This window comes from Arvicola amphibius, chromosome 12 (genome assembly GCF_903992535.2).
Source record: "Arvicola amphibius chromosome 12, mArvAmp1.2, whole genome shotgun sequence".
Lineage (NCBI taxonomy): Eukaryota > Metazoa > Chordata > Mammalia > Rodentia > Cricetidae > Arvicola > Arvicola amphibius.
The window spans coordinates 127,927,722-127,944,752 of NC_052058.2; the positions used below are offsets into that span (position 1 = coordinate 127,927,722).

At 49.1% G+C, this 17,031-nt stretch overlaps 1 protein-coding gene across 11 annotated transcripts in view; it reads right to left on the reverse strand.

The window, feature by feature from the left end:
* Nucleotides 1-17,031, reverse strand: part of Nav2 (neuron navigator 2) — a 202,266-nt gene that overhangs the window by 33,748 nt on the left and 151,487 nt on the right. For all 11 annotated transcript variants that reach the window (XM_038314288.2, XM_038314293.2, XM_038314291.2 and 8 more), the window contains 7 exons: nt 15,806-15,994; nt 10,935-10,987; nt 10,104-10,127; nt 9,915-9,989; nt 4,547-4,630; nt 4,142-4,253; nt 2,674-2,819 (listed from right to left, as the gene is read on the reverse strand). In XM_038314288.2, the coding sequence (XP_038170216.1) occupies nt 2,674-2,819; nt 4,142-4,253; nt 4,547-4,630; nt 9,915-9,989; nt 10,104-10,127; nt 10,935-10,987; nt 15,806-15,994 (683 nt within the window). The remainder of the gene's footprint in view (nt 1-2,673; nt 2,820-4,141; nt 4,254-4,546; nt 4,631-9,914; nt 9,990-10,103; nt 10,128-10,934; nt 10,988-15,805; nt 15,995-17,031) is intronic.

A 17,031-nucleotide genomic window follows, 5' to 3' on the forward strand; every position in this document is an offset into this window, starting at 1 on the left:
TTACCTCATTGACCTGCCAGAGAAAATGCAAGCGAAAACAGGGAAGGGGGAGGAAAAAAGACAATTTTTAACAGAGAAAGCCAGTGACACGGAAAGCTTAGGACTTTTCAGAGGCAACATGGCTCATTGTAAACGCCACACAGAGGCTTCTGGTGGGAGTGGGATGCTTGAAACAGCATGGGTCGCGGGGAGCATTTTCTTCCATGGTGAGAGGAAGGGAAGAGCAAGCTGAGGGGTACCCTGCAGCCAGGGCTTCCCCTGCTTTTCTGTCCATCTGATCATCTCCCTGCCTCTCTTCAACCATCTCTTAAGTCTGAACAACAGCAGATAAGATAAGGAACATCTTATCTCCTCAGCAACGGGGGACTGACATCTGCAGTGATCCCTTGAGTCTGCACAGCTCCTTGCTGTGCCCATGTAGGGTGTCCGGCTCTCCTGTCATGAGGGACGTAATCTAACATGCACAGAGTTTGCCTATCTTACTTAGGAGTCCCACAGCTGTCTGTAAAACTCACTAACTATATTGGAAAAACCGGAAAACGGGTAAGGTCGTTCCCCCAACCTCCGAGGCAGACATGGAAATTCTGATGAGAACATGAGAATTAAACAAAATTTTCCAAGGGCCATGACCAGCATGTATCTTTCTAAATCTACAAACAAAATTAATCATATTTTGTCTCCAAAACAGGTATCTTAGGAGTCATTTTCTTTTCCTGGGACCTTTTTTCCTTCTGAAAATATATTCTAGGGTTTTCCTCACTGTGAGTCATGAGGCCTTTCCCAGTGGATGTGTCCCGTATCTGACAAGCTGCTTGCCCAGCTTGTGGGCAAACCCCAGCCCACCGCTCTCTAGCTGTCTCCTGATATTCCAGTTCACAGACAGTAGTCCGAGAACTGGGCTTTACTCCAGCCCACCGTTCCCTTGCTGTCTCCTGATGTTCCAGTTAGCAGACAGTAGTCCAAGAACCAGGCTTTGCCACACAAGCTACAGAGCTAGAGCACCAGGTAAAAGGGAGGTCACAAATTTAGATGGAATTAAGCTTTGGGGTACGCTGAGAATGTCTGTTATCTGTCTTTCCTGGCTTCGTGGAGAAGTGAGAATTAATTGTCTAGAAGCAACATAAACAGGTTTTATTTCCTGACTAGAAGAAAACAGCTGGGATTTTTCTTTTTAAATTTATTATTATTATTATTATTATTATTACTATTACTATTACTATTGCTATTGTGCATGTGGTGGGGAACGAGTGTGCCACCACCCATGTGTAGACGGCAGAGGACGACTTTTCACGGTTGGTTCTTTCTCTCTTTATGTGGTTCCAGGGATCAAACTCAGGCTATCTGGCTTGCGTGGCAAATGCCTTCACCCGTTGAGCCATCTCACTGGCCCTGTATTTTTCACGATAATTCTCATATCATTTTGAGAACCTGAGCAGACTACATTTATCGACTGCATGCTAGAGATGGCAACATGAGCTGCTCATCTCTAGACACAATAAATAAGTTGCTAAAGAAAACGGCTTGTCAAGTAAAGAAAAAAAAACCCAACTAACCAGCGTGGTAAGAGGATCACACGGAGATGGCCTGGTAGCTCACCTTGAACTCCCCTACTGCTAACTAGACCTCGCCACCCATCCAAGATGATTCAAGATGAGCGAGACAGATATGGTATGAGGGACAAGATGCCACCATGAAACACGACAGTGTCGGTGCTGACAATGGGGTTTGGTGAGCCTGGCCACTCGAGACGAACCCTGATACTAGGTGTCCCTGGTAAGGAACACACTTCCCTCGCTGGGACAGTAGTCATGAAACTGGGCAGAAGTGCTTGGGATTTTCTTGGAGCAAAGAAAGCCGCCTTTGGCACTTCCAGCAGAAACTCAAGGAGTATTTTAGGAGACCTGCTCGCGACTGTATTAGACTCAACATTCAGGGGCCCTCGCCTGAGCTTGGACCCCTGACTGCAGCTAACACCATGAAACATACTAGGAGAACCATGGTTACAAAACTTCAGTGAGATCCTTGGTTTGATGCTCTGCAAATAAATAAATAAATAACAGTCTTGTGGCGGCACAAGCGGTAATCCAAGCAATTGGGAGGTAAAGGTGGGACTCTCGCTAGCTGGGGCTAGCCTGGTCTACATAGTGAGTATGACACCAGCAAGGCCTACATAGTGAGTGAGACCTCACATTAATAAGTATATAAATAAACAAGTAAAGAGTATGGTTAAGGATGAAATAACTATTGATACATGCTATAAAAACCTTTGGAACTAAGAAGAAACTACGTGTGAGGAGTCTTGCTCAAAGCTCCAGAGAGTGGAGCAGGCATGAGTCCCTGAGTTTCATCCCCAGTAAAGAGGAATGAGATTCACTGAGCTCTGAACTCTGTGGCCAGTGTAAGGGGAGGAGTGAAATGAGAGATGGGCACATCGCACAGTCTCACGGAGAGAAAAACCACAGTGTGGGGCCTGATCAATGCCGCTGCTTTGCTGAGCACAGCATCGGTTTTAGGGAAAGGCCTACCCCAGGGCGCTTCCTTGGATCTGCTCTCCAAGGCCTGTGGTTCTGAGGTTAGGAGGCAGCCTGGGATTTATCTGTGGACACCTATTGTGGGGACAGCACGAGACAGCCCCTGGGGGGTGGGGGTGGGAGTCCAGGGATGTGCACTCACCCAGTTTTTCCTCTTCTTCTTCTTCGAGTCGCTCTCTATGTTGCTGCCCACGCTCGAGTGGCTGGTGGCACTATTGATACTGGAGACGCTGTCTGAGGAGTGCTGCCTGCGGATGCGCAGGTCTGCAGCCTGGGTGCTGCCGTTTCCTGGAGAGAGCAAGCAAGGCCTGTGGGCCCTCGAGTAGAGTCTTCTATCCCCAGGAACAGCCTCCTCTGATCCAGGGCATTTGGACTGAGGTAGTACCTCTATGTCCTGGGTTATATTATATTATATTATATTATATTATACTATATTCCGTTGCTGGCTGGAGGAGCCTTGAAGGGATAATGGCTATGCCCTCTTTCTCACAGGGTCTACTGCCTTGCCCTCGACAGAAGGGAAAGTAGACATTCCCCAACACCAGCTCTCTGTTTGGACACAGAGGGGGATATACCTCTAAACACAGCGGTATTCCCTGCTGGAGCTCCTTCGATCTCTTCTCTTCAGCTCCACTAGGGATGGCACCTAGGGCTCCAGTGATCTCTCCTTGTTGATCGCTACATTCCTGCCCTGCTTACCTCCCTGTGGCCCTTTGGGGGCACTGAGCCCATGTCATCCCAGGTCCTCCAGGATTCTCTTCCCTCAGCCTCCAGAGCTCCTCCCTCCACTCTGCTTAACTGATGCTTTCTAATCCTTCCTACCTCAACTCCATCACTGCTGTTTTGGAAGAACAGCAATGGCAGAAATAACAAGAGACGGCCGACATCATGGTTGCGGCTAGCTTTCGTCCTCTGGATAGAGCTGTCTCTAATCCTGAATAGACCTTGGAGGGTCCAGGCCCACTTTGTTCCTAACTACCCTTTGACCTTCGAAAGTCACCATCATGTCTGAAGCCCTTGGCTACCATCAACAGGGAGAAAAGGGTCCTCATTATATAGTTGTGAAAAGAAAGATAACTAAAAACACACAAAGCCCCACAATTCATTAGGGCAGTTTCCTAGGGTATCCGAGAGATGAACCCAGGTGGGCAGTGGTGGCGCACGCCTTTAACCCCAGCACTTGGGAGGCAGAGGCAGGAGGACCTCGGTGAGTTGGAGGTCAGCCTGGTCTACAGAGTGAGTGCCAGAAGAGGCTCCAAGAGCTAGACAGAGAAACCCTGTTTCAGAAAGCCAAAACAAACCAACAAACATATAAACCCATTCTACTCTCTCTCCAATATGCAAAGCAATCATGGAGGCACGAGAGAAGCCATAAAACACTAGGCTGCTTCTCCATAAGAAACCCAGTTCTTCAGTCTTTAAGATTTATCAGAGAAGACTGTACTACACTATAGCCATCTCTGCAGTGGCCAGAAGCAAGCAGATGCTTTCATCTGCGTTCTGGGACCTGGCCCTTGGGTCTGCAGCTTGAGTCCCAGTCTCTTGCCCTGTAGCAGGGGCTGCACCCTGCACTGTACCCTGAGAGTGTCTACGGCGTGTCTCGTGGTTACCTTTGCAGCTGAGCTCTGGTGTATTGATCACTCCGTTAATGGCAGCCTGGGCAGCTGCATTCTGTTTCTTTAGCAGCTCGATGGTTTTTCTCAACTCATTCAATTCCGAATCCTGAAGGTGAGAAAGATACAACAGGTACGTTCCCAAACCACCTCCATAAAGCCCAACGCCGGCCTGGACAGAGGCGAGCGGCCACAAAGGGGTGCCACAGAGCTGTCTCCTACATGGCGGATCTAAATTCAGTGTAAGGACATCAGGGAGCACTGGAGGCCGCTAGATCCGCAGGAGACACAGGACCAACATTTGATCTGTTCTTGACATTCATGCTCTACTAGTCTAAGCCATGTGTTAAACTCGGCACCTGCATCTGAAATGAAAGCGAGCAATGGTGCCCCCGGGCTTACCTTCTGCTCTGCGGTCATCGTTAAACTCTGCAGTCTGATGGTCATGTTTCCCAGACTCTGCTCAAAGGCTGCCACGAGGTGAGCCTGCAGCGGAAGATGAGGCCTCAGTGATGTCATCTTGCAAGGCCACAGTGCCAGAGGGGGGAACGGGTTCTCAAGACAGAAACTTAGAGCCTCTTCATGTGGCCTGCATAGGTTTGGTCTCCCACCACCTCTCTGGGACTGTTGATTCTAGCCTTGCCCTTGCTCAAGTCTTTCTTCCTCAAGCATCCTTCCTCTGGGTACCTTTGTCCTATCCACTCCTGGCCTAGGTAATCTGCATGTGTCTGGCTGGGACACCACCAGCCTGGGTCTATTCCCTCGCACTCACAGGTCCACTATATTCAACACACTTGGAGGTTGTCGCTGGAAATACTCAGGGCCTGTGACTGCCAGTTTACGGCTGATTCCACAGCACACAGTGGTAGGATCTGCTGTTCACCGTTTGCCACGTTCACGGGAAGCACGGACTCATGGGAAGCAGGGTTGTAGGGTGAGTGGAAAAAGTGGCTGGCTTATTTTCCTTGTTATAATCCTCATTAATAAAAAAGCTACTGAAAGGCCCATCTGCTCCCTGGATGAAGAGACCTTTCCCAGCTCCCCCAGGGAGACACCGTCCTCCAGGCTCCCACACTGTGATCTTCTCTTGTTAGAAGACACCAGATGCAACATCTTACACAAGGCTCGGAAAAAGGTTTCAAAAGAAGCCAGTTATAATTAGAATATGCATCCAATCTTCAGATGCTACAGTGTAACAATATAAAACTATTTCTTTTGGACTGGACAGAGAGCCCAGCTGTCAAGAGCTCTCTCTTTCCACCATGTGGGTCCTGAGATCAAACTCAGGGCATCAGACAAAGCAGGCCTGCCTGCATTGACCCTCAAAGCCACCTTTCTGTCTGACACTTGTTTTTTGTTCCTGGTTCACATTTTCTTTCTATAGACTAATTTATTTTTATTGTATGTGTATGAGTGTTTTGTCTAAATGAATATAAGTGTACTATATGCACACAGGTGTCTGAGGAAGCCACAAGGGATGTCAGAACTCCCTGGAGCTAAAGTTACAGGTGATTGTAAGCCACCATACAGGTCTGGGGACTGAACTCTGGCCCTCTGCAGCAGGGGACTACAGTTCGGCTCTCAGAACCTGAATCAGGCCATTCACATCCACCTGTAACTCCGGCTCTAACATATCCAATGCCCTTTTCTGGCCTGAATGCACTAGAACACACACACACACACACACACACACACACACACACACACACATAACATAAAATAAATCTATTTTCAAAACAAAACAGTAGTCCAGCAGTGGTAACTCACACTTTTAATCCCAGCACTCAGGAAGCAGAGGCAAGCAGAGTTCAAGGGAGTTCCAGGACAGCCAGGGCTACCCAGAGAAACACTGTCTCGAAAAACAAAATAAAGCCACTACCACCACCAACAACAACAACAAAAACAATAACTGGGCATGGTGGCACTTGCTTTTAATTCTAGCACTTGGAAGGCAGAGGCAGGCAGATCTTTGTGAGTTCCAAGCCAGCCTGGTCTATATAGAAAGACCCTGATTCAAGTAAGTAAACATAAAAATAAATGTATATCTTGGAACTGAGGAATGTGTTTCTTGAGATCAAAATCAAGAGGTTAGCATGCCAAAACTAAGCCTGTTTGTACTGGAGAGTAACGAACACTGATTGATTCAACTGCTGGTTGAATTGGGAATCTGAAAAAGCCATTAAAGCCAAGTCTAAGGGGCTGGAAAGATGGCTCTGCAGCTAAGAGCACTTGCTACTCTTATATAGGACATGGGTTTACCATTCCTGCTGAGACGGATGCAAAGGACCAGAGGCTGGAGATGAGTCTGAAAAAACGAGATGTGACCACACTGTAAAAACCCAGAGAAGAAGGTGATCAACGCCCCAAGGAAAGAATAAGAGAGTGGGATACATGGGCAGGGCTGTGGAGTGGGCCTGGATTTCAACCTAAGGAGGGAACTGCAGAGTGGCCCAGCCGTGGTTCACTAGACTTCATCGCGACAGGCTGGCTGGGTCTAAGACAGCAGACGAGGCCGGGACCTTGGCGCAGACACACCATCACAGCAAGACTACATGGATGGTTTCTTGTTGATTACACTCTATATATTTGAAATGAAGAAAATGCCTCTCTACTTCTTTAGCTTACTTTCAATACAGGGCAAAATATTTTTTAAGTAATTTATTTTTATTTTATGTGCATTGGTGTTTTGCCTGCATGTATGTCTGTGTGAGAGTATCAGGTCTCCTAGGAGTTACAGACAGTTGTGAGCCTCCATGTGGGAGCTGGGAATTGAACCCAGGTCATTTGGAAGAGCCATCAGTGCTCTTAACTATGGAGCCATTTCTGCAGCACCCCCCCTCTTTTTTTTCCATCAGAGTCTCACATCCTTTCTCGGGCTAGCCTGGTAGTCACTACGAAGCCGAGGCTAGCCACGAGCTGGTACCCTTCTGCTTCAGTTTTCCTAGCATTGGGTCACCATACCCACTAAAGCGAATCAACTCAAGATGACAGGGTGGGTAGCGGAACTGGGTCAGGGCACAGCGTGCTGTCCTCACCCAGCCAAGCAGGGAGTGAGGTCGGGTGATTTGCAATTCATTTTCATTCTGCATCTAACCTGCACCCGTGATCCCTGGAACGCCGCCGCTCACTCAAACTGTGAATGTATGTTTACAAGCTCAGAAAGCAGCCGCTTAGCTCTGACGGGTCAGAGACCCAGCTCCGCTAGCAAGTGAAAGGGCTGCTTTTGTGTCCTGAGCACAGCTACGAAAACACAGGGGAGGCAGGGCCTAGCGGTGCTGTACAACATAATACAACAACCTTCCCGCCAAGAGACATTCTCACATTCCCAGGGAAAACAAACAGAGAGCTAGGAAAACACCAGCGAGGGCAGCCCGGAATAGCCTGTCCCAGGAAAACAAACATAGCTTGGTCTCCGAGAAAGATGGCAGATAATAAAACGGTAGTGGCTGAGGTGGAGTAGGAGTGCGGAACGACTAAATATTTATTTTAAAACAAGACTGCACTCAGCAGCTCTTGGGAGGTGCAACACACTCTGGAATAATAAAAGAGGTCTTACTCCAACCCTTGTAGCACAGAGGGCTCAGGACCACAGGCCAGCCCAGGGCTCCTGGTGGCAGATCAGGTAGATGGAAAGAGTAACCCAAGGTCGCCTGACGGAGAATCAAGGGCAGCACTTGATGACTGTCACAAATCATGAGGTATTTATTTCTTGGGGGCAGGAGGTCACTGTCCACCTCCCTGGGTCTGCATTCAGTTCTGAACTCAGGTGCACACATCAGACTTCCCAATTAGAGGACCTAGTCAGGATACCATTGACACTTTTTGAATAGAAGAATCTAAGCCTGAGAATTCACCTCTGAGATGGTTTCTAATGATTTCTTAGATTTATTATCTTAAGCATGTGTGTGTGTGTGTGTGTGTGTGTGTGTGTGTGCGCGCGCGCATGTACCACATTTAAATGTAGGTACCTAAAGAAACCAGCAGAGGGCACCAGACCTGGAGCTAGAGTTACAGGCGGTTGTGAGTCATTTGAAAGGGATGCTAGGAACCTAATTCCAGTCCCCTAGAAGAATGGTGAGTGCTGCCAACCACTGAGCCAGCCCTCCAGCCCTCCTGATGATGGAGAGGGGAAGAGAATAAAGGACTATGACCCCATGTGTCAAGGTTTAGTGAAACCGTCAGAAGTTTCCGACAATGCACAAGAGTTTGGGAGAAGGGTGATGATGAAGGCAGTTACACTCCCTGGGCTTGTAATTAAGGGCGTGTCATGCTTCCCATGCAGATCTAAGAGAGCCAAGAGAGCCTCGCTTCCTGGAGTCAGTCAGGCTCGAGCAGGAATTACCAGGTAAATGACTACTCTAGGGCCCTGACTCACTCTCCTGGTCAAAGGAGAACAGCCTTTGAAGTGGCTCCCGCTGTTGGAATGCAGTGGGGTAACACAGTGTGTTCCCCCTGATAGGCGCTGGTACCCTTATCTGGGCTGCTCTGAGGCTGGGCTATGAATTCCTGGGCAGTAAGCCTGGCTTTGGAGTCACCCAGCATCTCCCCAAATCTCAGCCTCTCTGGGTCACAGCCCTGCCCTCAGTGGGGTTCCTTTGTGGGTCTCCCAGATAGGTTGGGAGATCTTTGCCTCTCCTCTACTCTATTTGGTCAAAATAGCAAGCTGAGTCTCCACACTGAAAGGGTTCTCCAAAGGTCCCCAAACCCCACCAACAGCTCAGACACTCATCAGCCCCTTGCCTTTCCTCTATACGGACTCCTGCCCTGCCTCTCTCCTCACTCCTGACCTCAGGTACTGAGCAGGTAAGCCACTCACAGTTCTCCTTGGACCTTGCAAAACTGTTCACTTTCGTTAGGATGCTGTACCCTTCTACAGGACAACAATCTGGGAAACCCTGACTCCCTCCCACCTCCTGCCGAGAGGTAGCGAGGCACTCCTGTGTTTTCTTGTCATTGTCATTGTGACGTGAATGACCGTGTCCCAGGGAGCTTGTTCAGCTTGCCTCCCTTCTGGTCCCGAGCTAGCATGGGAAGGTGGCAGTGACTCTGCCACCTGTTGGACTCCCAGCCTAGTGTTGCTGGCACAAGGAAGAGTGGCCAGACAGACAGATGAAGGCTGGCGGTGCTGAGCACCATGCATGATGCAATTATAGAGCACCAGCTGTTTATCACGAAGCCACAGGCGTCTTTCTTCCCCTGAGTTCCTTTGTGTTCCCACCTCCCTGAAGACTACAATCTTCAGAAACAGGACGGGAAATGAGTTAACAGTTCAAAGATCGCAAGCCTTGGTCACCTCCCAACATAGGGAGATAGCGATTATCCCATTACATAGACGAGCAAAGCCAGACCCAGATGTGACAGAGAGTGGCCCAAGCCAGACTGCTAGCACCTGATTTGGCATCAATGTCCACAGGACTAAGGCCTTTTGAACCAACAGAGTTACTCCTTGAGTGTCCAAAGACCCAGAGCCTCAAGGAATGGCTTCAAAAGCAGATGGCTTTTTCCTATCACAACCTCCAGTTTCTCCTCTGTCCTGTCCTTGGTCCCCACTTGGTTTTATCTCTAGCTTCTGCCCTGTTACATCCTTGGCTACCTCGCTGACCACTACTGTTGTTGGCTTCCATTAGCGTCCCTCAGCTCCCGCCCACACTGTTTCATCTCGGGCTGCCACTCAGCCCAGCTCCTGCGCCCACCCTGCCCTGTCCCCTCTCCCACCGTGTGTGCTTATGTGCGTGTACACGTGAGCGTGTGTTCCTGAAGAGGCACTCACATTTGCGGTCAGCTGGGTGGTCAGCGCAGACACCTTTTCCTGGGAGGCATCCAGCTCCCGCCGCAGCTTTCGGATCTACAGAGACAGGCACAGGGTTACCTGCTTGTGGGGGAGTCCATCTCCAGACTGAGCTGGATGGAATTAACACTGAGAGTGAGAAAGAGCTCCAGAAGGTGAACCGTTCCTTACCTCTGACTGGCATTTCTCTTCTGGCTGTAAATAAATAATAAAGAAAGTCAGAACAGTGAAGGAAAAGGAGCAATGAGCACAGCCAGTGGGAACTGCTGAGTCTGTTAATTTGGGAATGTTTAGAATTTTTTTTAAGATTTTTTTAAATTTTTATGTGTATGCGTACTTGCCTGTATGTATGTATATATGTATATATGTATGTAGGCATGTATATATGACTAGTATCCATGGAGCTAGAAGAGGACAATGGGCTTCCTGGAACTAGAGTTACAGATGACTGAGAATCACCATGTGTGAATTGAACCCAGGTCCTCTGGAAGAGCAGCAAATGTACATAACTGCTAAGCCATCTCTCCAGCTCCTCAAAGTCCAGATTTTGACTTACTTCTTTTCTGGTATAAGTCTATAAACTGGAACAATTACATCTACCCACCAGAACAGCCAAATACAAAAGCCCAGTATTCTAATAAATCAGGAAGAATATGAGGGATGTTCTAACCATTGCGGTGACAAGGAACCACCGGCTTCCACGTGAAGATGTGGGTAGAAGGTGGGGTTACGTATGCGTGCACTACTCAGCTTTAACATGGGTATCAGAACTCGGGTCCTCGTGCTTGGGCAATAAGACCTTCACCCACAGAGCCCTCTCCCCAGCCCCAAGGGGGATGTGATAACAGCTGTCTTGTGGATTTCAAATCTTTTTCTCCTAGGAGTTGATCCTTTTATAATGGGACTACTTTCCACAGCTGGGATGCTTATCGTCACTCCTGACAGACTTGATAACAGAGCGTGTGTGTGCAAGCACAGCCAGTGGCGATGGCTGAGACTCACCGTGGAGTAGATAGAAGACGTGCTGGAGACCAAGGACAGCGAGGATCCGTGAACTGTTGGAAGTAAACAAACAGGGTCAAAGGTGCAGCTGGCTGCTGTAGGAGAGAGAGAAGAGGCCAGCCCTCAGGACACCACGGGCTCATCCTGGCTGCGACTGCCATCGTGGCCCAATACTTCCTGGGTTGAGCACAGGTCAGAGCCAAATACAAAATAATCCATTAAGGAAGTCATTTTCGTCGTACCACATTTTTCTTAACTAGCAAAACAACACATGATTCTGGGGTCATATATTCACGTAACCAAACGTTCATACCGCCGAGGGTTCAAACGCGGGGCAGTGTGGCTGTGGAGAGTGTAAACCACACTCTTCAGAGGCAGCCTGTGGCTGTTTCGGATTGTGCCTACTCAGGTCGGATGCACGGTTCAGTGTTGTGACCGTGCGGCAGAACTGCCTTGTCTCATACCCACTAGATGCTTAGAGACGAACGTTTGTCCTAATCAATCCACACAGCCTTGGGGCAGAGATCAGTGGAAACCACAGCACTTCTGCTGAAGTACGGGACTTGCACAACGTCTATACGTGATGAACGAGGGTGTTCTCTTCCTTCTGACTCAGAACCATGCTCACGCACTCCTAGCGTTCCGTCCCATCTCCAGCTGGAGGGACTTTTCATTATTGGCTCTCACTTTGAAGTGTGTTTTTTTCCGGGACTACGGATTCAAGCTGCCTTCTTCTCTTGTCTTTCAGGGAACGTGATTCTTACTTTCTCAATAACCTCCTGGTAACTTGTCTGGAAGACAGAACTAGCCCAGGGTTCAGACACGGCAGGTATTTTAAGTGGGCACACTTCTCCTGAACACAGGTGGAAAGCCTTATGTGCCCACATCCCACCAGAGCAGGAGCCCACCTGTGACCCAAGGCTGGGGACACTCTCTCCACACACTACTGAGTCCACTAGTCACCCCAGCAGTGCACTCGGCCCCACTTAGCAGGTAGTAGAAGCTATATTGAACAAACAGTCTGTCTGGTGCTTGGAAACCTGCCTGTGGTGTTACTAATAAACTTTCCCTGTCACCCCTACACTTCTTTGCCTGTTCCTCTCACAGGGGCTTATCCGGCTATCCTGGACTTCATTCCCAGGCAAGCTCTAGATGGCGCTGTAGAGACTGCTTCTGAGGCTCTGCCAATGCAGCTCTTTGTCTAGGGTGTTTCTAACCCCACCTGGCCCAGTCCAGCACAGTCCAGGGCTCCTTCTCCTCTCACTAGCAGGCACCTACCAACGTCTCTGAGGCTGGGGCTCCACCAGGACCCACAGCCACCCTCCCAGGTAATGCCAGGCTCCAGATCTGCTCCCTGTTTTTCTACTAAGCATGACTAATCTGACTCACACCCCATAAAAAGCAGGTTAAGGTGTTAATGGCCAATAATGGCTTTCTGTACTAACATGCCCACAGGTTCAGAAGTACCAAGGCACTTCCGTACAACAGACCAAAGTGGACAGATGCCTGGGAGGCCTGTTGGTGGAAGAGACAAGGGGATCATGTAGTCACCTCCAGCCACCCTGCCAGGGCTGGCTCAGAGGCCTGAGCCGGGACAGCACACATACTCTGGCTGCTGTTTTGTCTCTAATTTTTCCATCTCAAACATATCAGTTTCTTGGCAGTCAGGACCAAGCAGAGGTGGCGCATTGGGCACGCTTCGAGTGGAGACATTACTTTTCTCTGTAATAATGCATCTCACTTGGAAATCAGTGACGGCAAGGCTGTGATCCAAAGAAACAGCTTCCTTGCCTTTCTGCTCCCCACCAACCTGAATGTGGCTGGTCCTAACGGCTGTGGCCAGCTGATCTTTAGGGTGAGCTGCAGAGCCTGGGGGGATGGACATGGGACTTCCTGCACTACGAGAGTTTCAGCCCCCAAACCACTACGCTTGATGGAGCTTTCTCGTTGCACCTCCAGAATTCCACAGCTGGACAGGCAAAAGTGTCCTGAAACTCAAATGACATGACTTGCTATGGCTACACAGAAATTCAAGGACAGGATCTCTTGACTGGAAGTCTGGACATGACTCTGTTTGCCTAATGACCTATTTTGCTAAGTTCCGGTTTTTACTTTTAAAAATCCCTTTGGTGGGCTGGCCAGATGGTTTAAGTTGGTAAGGGTGTTTAATACCAAACCTGACAAACTGAGTTCCCTACCCAGGACCCGTGGAGGAAGGAGAGAACCAGCTCCTCAAAGTTGTTCCAGAACTTCTAAATGCATAGCACGGCATGCATCTTAAGTAATTTAAAGTTAAAAAAAAAATCCAATACAGGGTTTCTCTGAGTAGTACTTGCTGTCCTGGACCTCACTCTGGAGACCAGGCTGACCTCAGACTCACAGAAATCCTCCTGCCTTTGCCTCCCAAGCATTGGGATTAAAGGCATGCACCACCACCACCTGGCTTAAAGTTAAAAACTGAAAAACAGCTTTTGGTATGTTTTGTAATGTATTTCTAATTTCTTTGTGTAATGTCCGCATAGGCCCCAAAGCCAGGACTTGTGAGCCACCCTATGTGGGTGCTGAGAATCGGGCTCCTATCCCTTTGCAACTACATTATCTGCTCCTAACCGCTGACCATCTCTCCAGATCCAATATCCATTTTAAAAGATACCTTGAGAATCCCTTAAGAGTGCCTCAAAGGTGACTTTGAGGTTACAACCTGACTATAGTAAGAACTTAACCAAAATACTTCAAAAGGTTGCACCTGGGCCACACTGCACTGGATCCACGTGGCTATGACTCCCATCACCTTAAACGTGGAACATGCTCACCGACACCTGTCTAATTTTCCCTATGCTTTAATCCCGCTTCACAGCACAGAATAAACAGTTCCAGGAGAGTCTACCTGGCCAGACATGAGATCTGACCTCCCCTACAACGCTGGTAACTTATCAATTTAAAATGAAAACAAACAAAAAATAAAATAATAAAACCACCCTACACTCCAAGGAGTTAGAAACCTAATTATCCAAGTCCTGTTCTGTTTTTGTCATATAACAACCTTGCAAGGAATAAACCCAACTGGACGGCGAAGTTCCCAGAGACTAAGGGGCCACCTTCGCGGTGTAACACAACCCTCCCTGCCAAAGTCCTAAGCCTATCTTTGCAGCTCACTTCCGTATTACCATGAATCACGTGATCACAAAAGTTGTGGTGATGCTTGTGGGTAGGCCAGGTCTACTTATCATCTGATCTCCCGGATGGTCTGCATTGGGCTGCCTAACCTAAAGAGCTAGCTGAGGAAGAGTCCGCAAGGGCCCGTGGTCTTTGTGGGACCATGTACACTTGTCAAGACAAGTTTTGGTACCATTTCGTGATCCCCTCAGGCATACACATGGCACATCATGAGGGCAGCACGGGATACTCACATGGGAGCTGTCCTCCGGGACAGAGGGGAGACACACCATGGCTATTCTTGACCAATCGTGGAAAACAGCCTAAGACAGAGAGACTTCCTCCTCCATTGCCTTAGGGCCAGTATGCGCCCTAACTGTGTTCTGATAGCCACCACAGAGCCGATTTCCCCCAGCCTTTAAATCTAACAAAAGCCCCAGGATCCCCGCCTCCCTAATCCTCCAGCCTGGCAGTTTCCATATAAGGATTATAAGCTTGCCCTGCTCAGGGTTACTGGGAACATAAATCTGGGGAGAGCACTAAGTCACCAAGATCAGCCAACAAGCAACAATTCTGTCACTACAGTCCTTTAAGCCTTTCTTAGAAAGAAAGCCGAGAAGCAGAAGGCTGCATCTTGTGTTCCCTTCCTTATGATCTGAAGTTTCCTGTTGGGCTACACTGAGCCTATACCCTGCCTTTTACAGGGATGGGGAGCTGAGGGGACCATCTCTCACTCACCCCTACATTCTCCCAGGCTGTGGTTAACAGAAAGGTTCCAATAGAGGTGGAGCCCCACAGGGATCCACTTGTCCCTGAACCCTCATCCTTGGCTTGGAGCCCTCAGGAAAGCAATGTGGATGTCAGGCCCACAGGCTACATCACACAATAACAGACCTGTGCTAACATTTACATGCGGTAGCTTTGCATTCTTGCAGCACCATGAGCCGAATGCTATTATTACTTTCATTTTTTATAGAGGAAAAAGGAACAAAGAGGTGCAGTATCTTCCCTAAGCTCTCGAATCCAGGGAGGAGTAGGGTTGGGGTTTATCCTTGACCAGTCCAACTCCCCTCTCTTTATCACTGCTTGTTGAGCCTGCCTCCAGCCTCCCCCAAGCCCAGGGTTTGGGGAAGGGGGCTCCTCGAACACAAAGTCTTGGGTGAAGGGGCAGAAGGTGAGAGAGATGAAGTGAGCTAGGAAGATGCTGACAAAAATCACCCCCAGAATGTTCCTTCCATCATTCTGATGAAAACAACTGAATTATAAACACCCATGGTTGGACCAGCCCAAGAAGGAAAAGGGTAAAAACTGAGAATCTGGATCTTGAGATGAGCTAGGAAATGCTGGATGTGAACGGGGCTGCCCGCCCCCAAAGCTGCAGGGCAGGGGGAGATGAACTCAGTGAAGCTCTCTGCCAACAGAATGAGCCAGCGGCAGGGCTTCAAGATGGAGATGCGTGCCAAGAAGTCATGGCCCAAGGCCAGGAGAGAGAGGAGCCTCAGGCAGAACTCAGTCAATGCTGAGGGTGGGCAGTCTTAGAGGCCTCCACCCTCAGCCTCCTGAAAGGTTACCTAAGGGTCAGTCAGATCTTCCTAGTGAGAGTCCCTCATCCCCACCCCAGAGGTATTAGTGACCAGAGGAGGAAGCACCGGAGGGAGCACTGTTAAGCGTGCCAGGCCAAGTGACCTAACTGGTGGCGTTCCTTCATCACTTACCTTCCTCAAACCCATCCCGGAAGGAGCCTGATCGACTCATTGTTCTGCTCTTTTCATCCAGAGACATGGAGCTGTTCCGGAAGCGGCTGTCCGTGTAGGGGTCATACTGGCTATCTGCATTGGACAGGCTGTGGGTCCTCAGCATCGCTGGGTTGGACAAGCTCATCTGGGTGACAGTGGTGGGACTCGCTGGAAGCAGAGGAGCAGAATGAGATGCTGGATATCCATACCCCCATTTGAATCCCAGCCGGGTACCAGGCAGCGGCTGCTTATCGCCAGCAGCGTGTGTGTCTGCCAACTTCACTCCCTTGTCTCTTTCTAAAAGGTAGTCGCATCAGCATTTGAGTTACAGGCTTAGAGCTAAAAATACGGGAGGGAAGGTGGGTCAGTTCCAAAGCAAGGCTCAGGGCCTCCTCACGTTCCAACTTGGCACGTTCAGGCAGGCCAGTGTCACCTTCCAGGCATGAGCTAATTACTCCCCGGGTTCATCTGAAACAATCCTCTTGAAAGCCAAAAGCCCAAAATAGTCCAAATAGGCTTTTGATCAGATAGGAAGCCTCCGCACATGACAAGAAGCCCTCGCTGCGAGGAGTTATGGCTGGGATAGAGCACTACACACACAGGTCTCACGGCCTCCCGATGCGGATCATCTCGCGGCATGCAAAGAGCATCAGTGCAGAGGGGCACACTTCCCCGAGCTAAGCTGAGCTTTCTCACCGAGAGTCCTTCCCATGTCAGTCATGCTCCCTGTATTCAAAGGGATGCACTTAATAGAGTGGAGTTACTCGTCCGTGATGACAAGACACACACATCATTATACTATATAGAAAGTCTGGAATATTCAGAAAAGCCTGCTCTTCTAAATGTTGAAACCAAAAACAGGTTTTTCCTCCATTGGCCAGTCCTCAAGTACTGCCTGTATTCTATCACCGTCAAGTCACCTCTGCCAACACCAGCAGTGTCCTTCCCGGAACTATACAGTCCCAACATCAACTCTCTTCCATCGTTTGTCGATTTACTACAAAACTTTGGATTGTTCTCCCATAGCTTGTCTGTCAGATCTGCACCCATGTGTCTGCCTCTAACAGAGAATCCCTCGGCATTCCAGCAGGGACTATCACCCCCACCCCCACGAGTGTGTCAGCCAACACAGTATGTCGGCAGGAGCCACTTCCAAGAACACTAGTTCATTACAACTTATTTTCAGCTCAATAAAGCAACAAGGA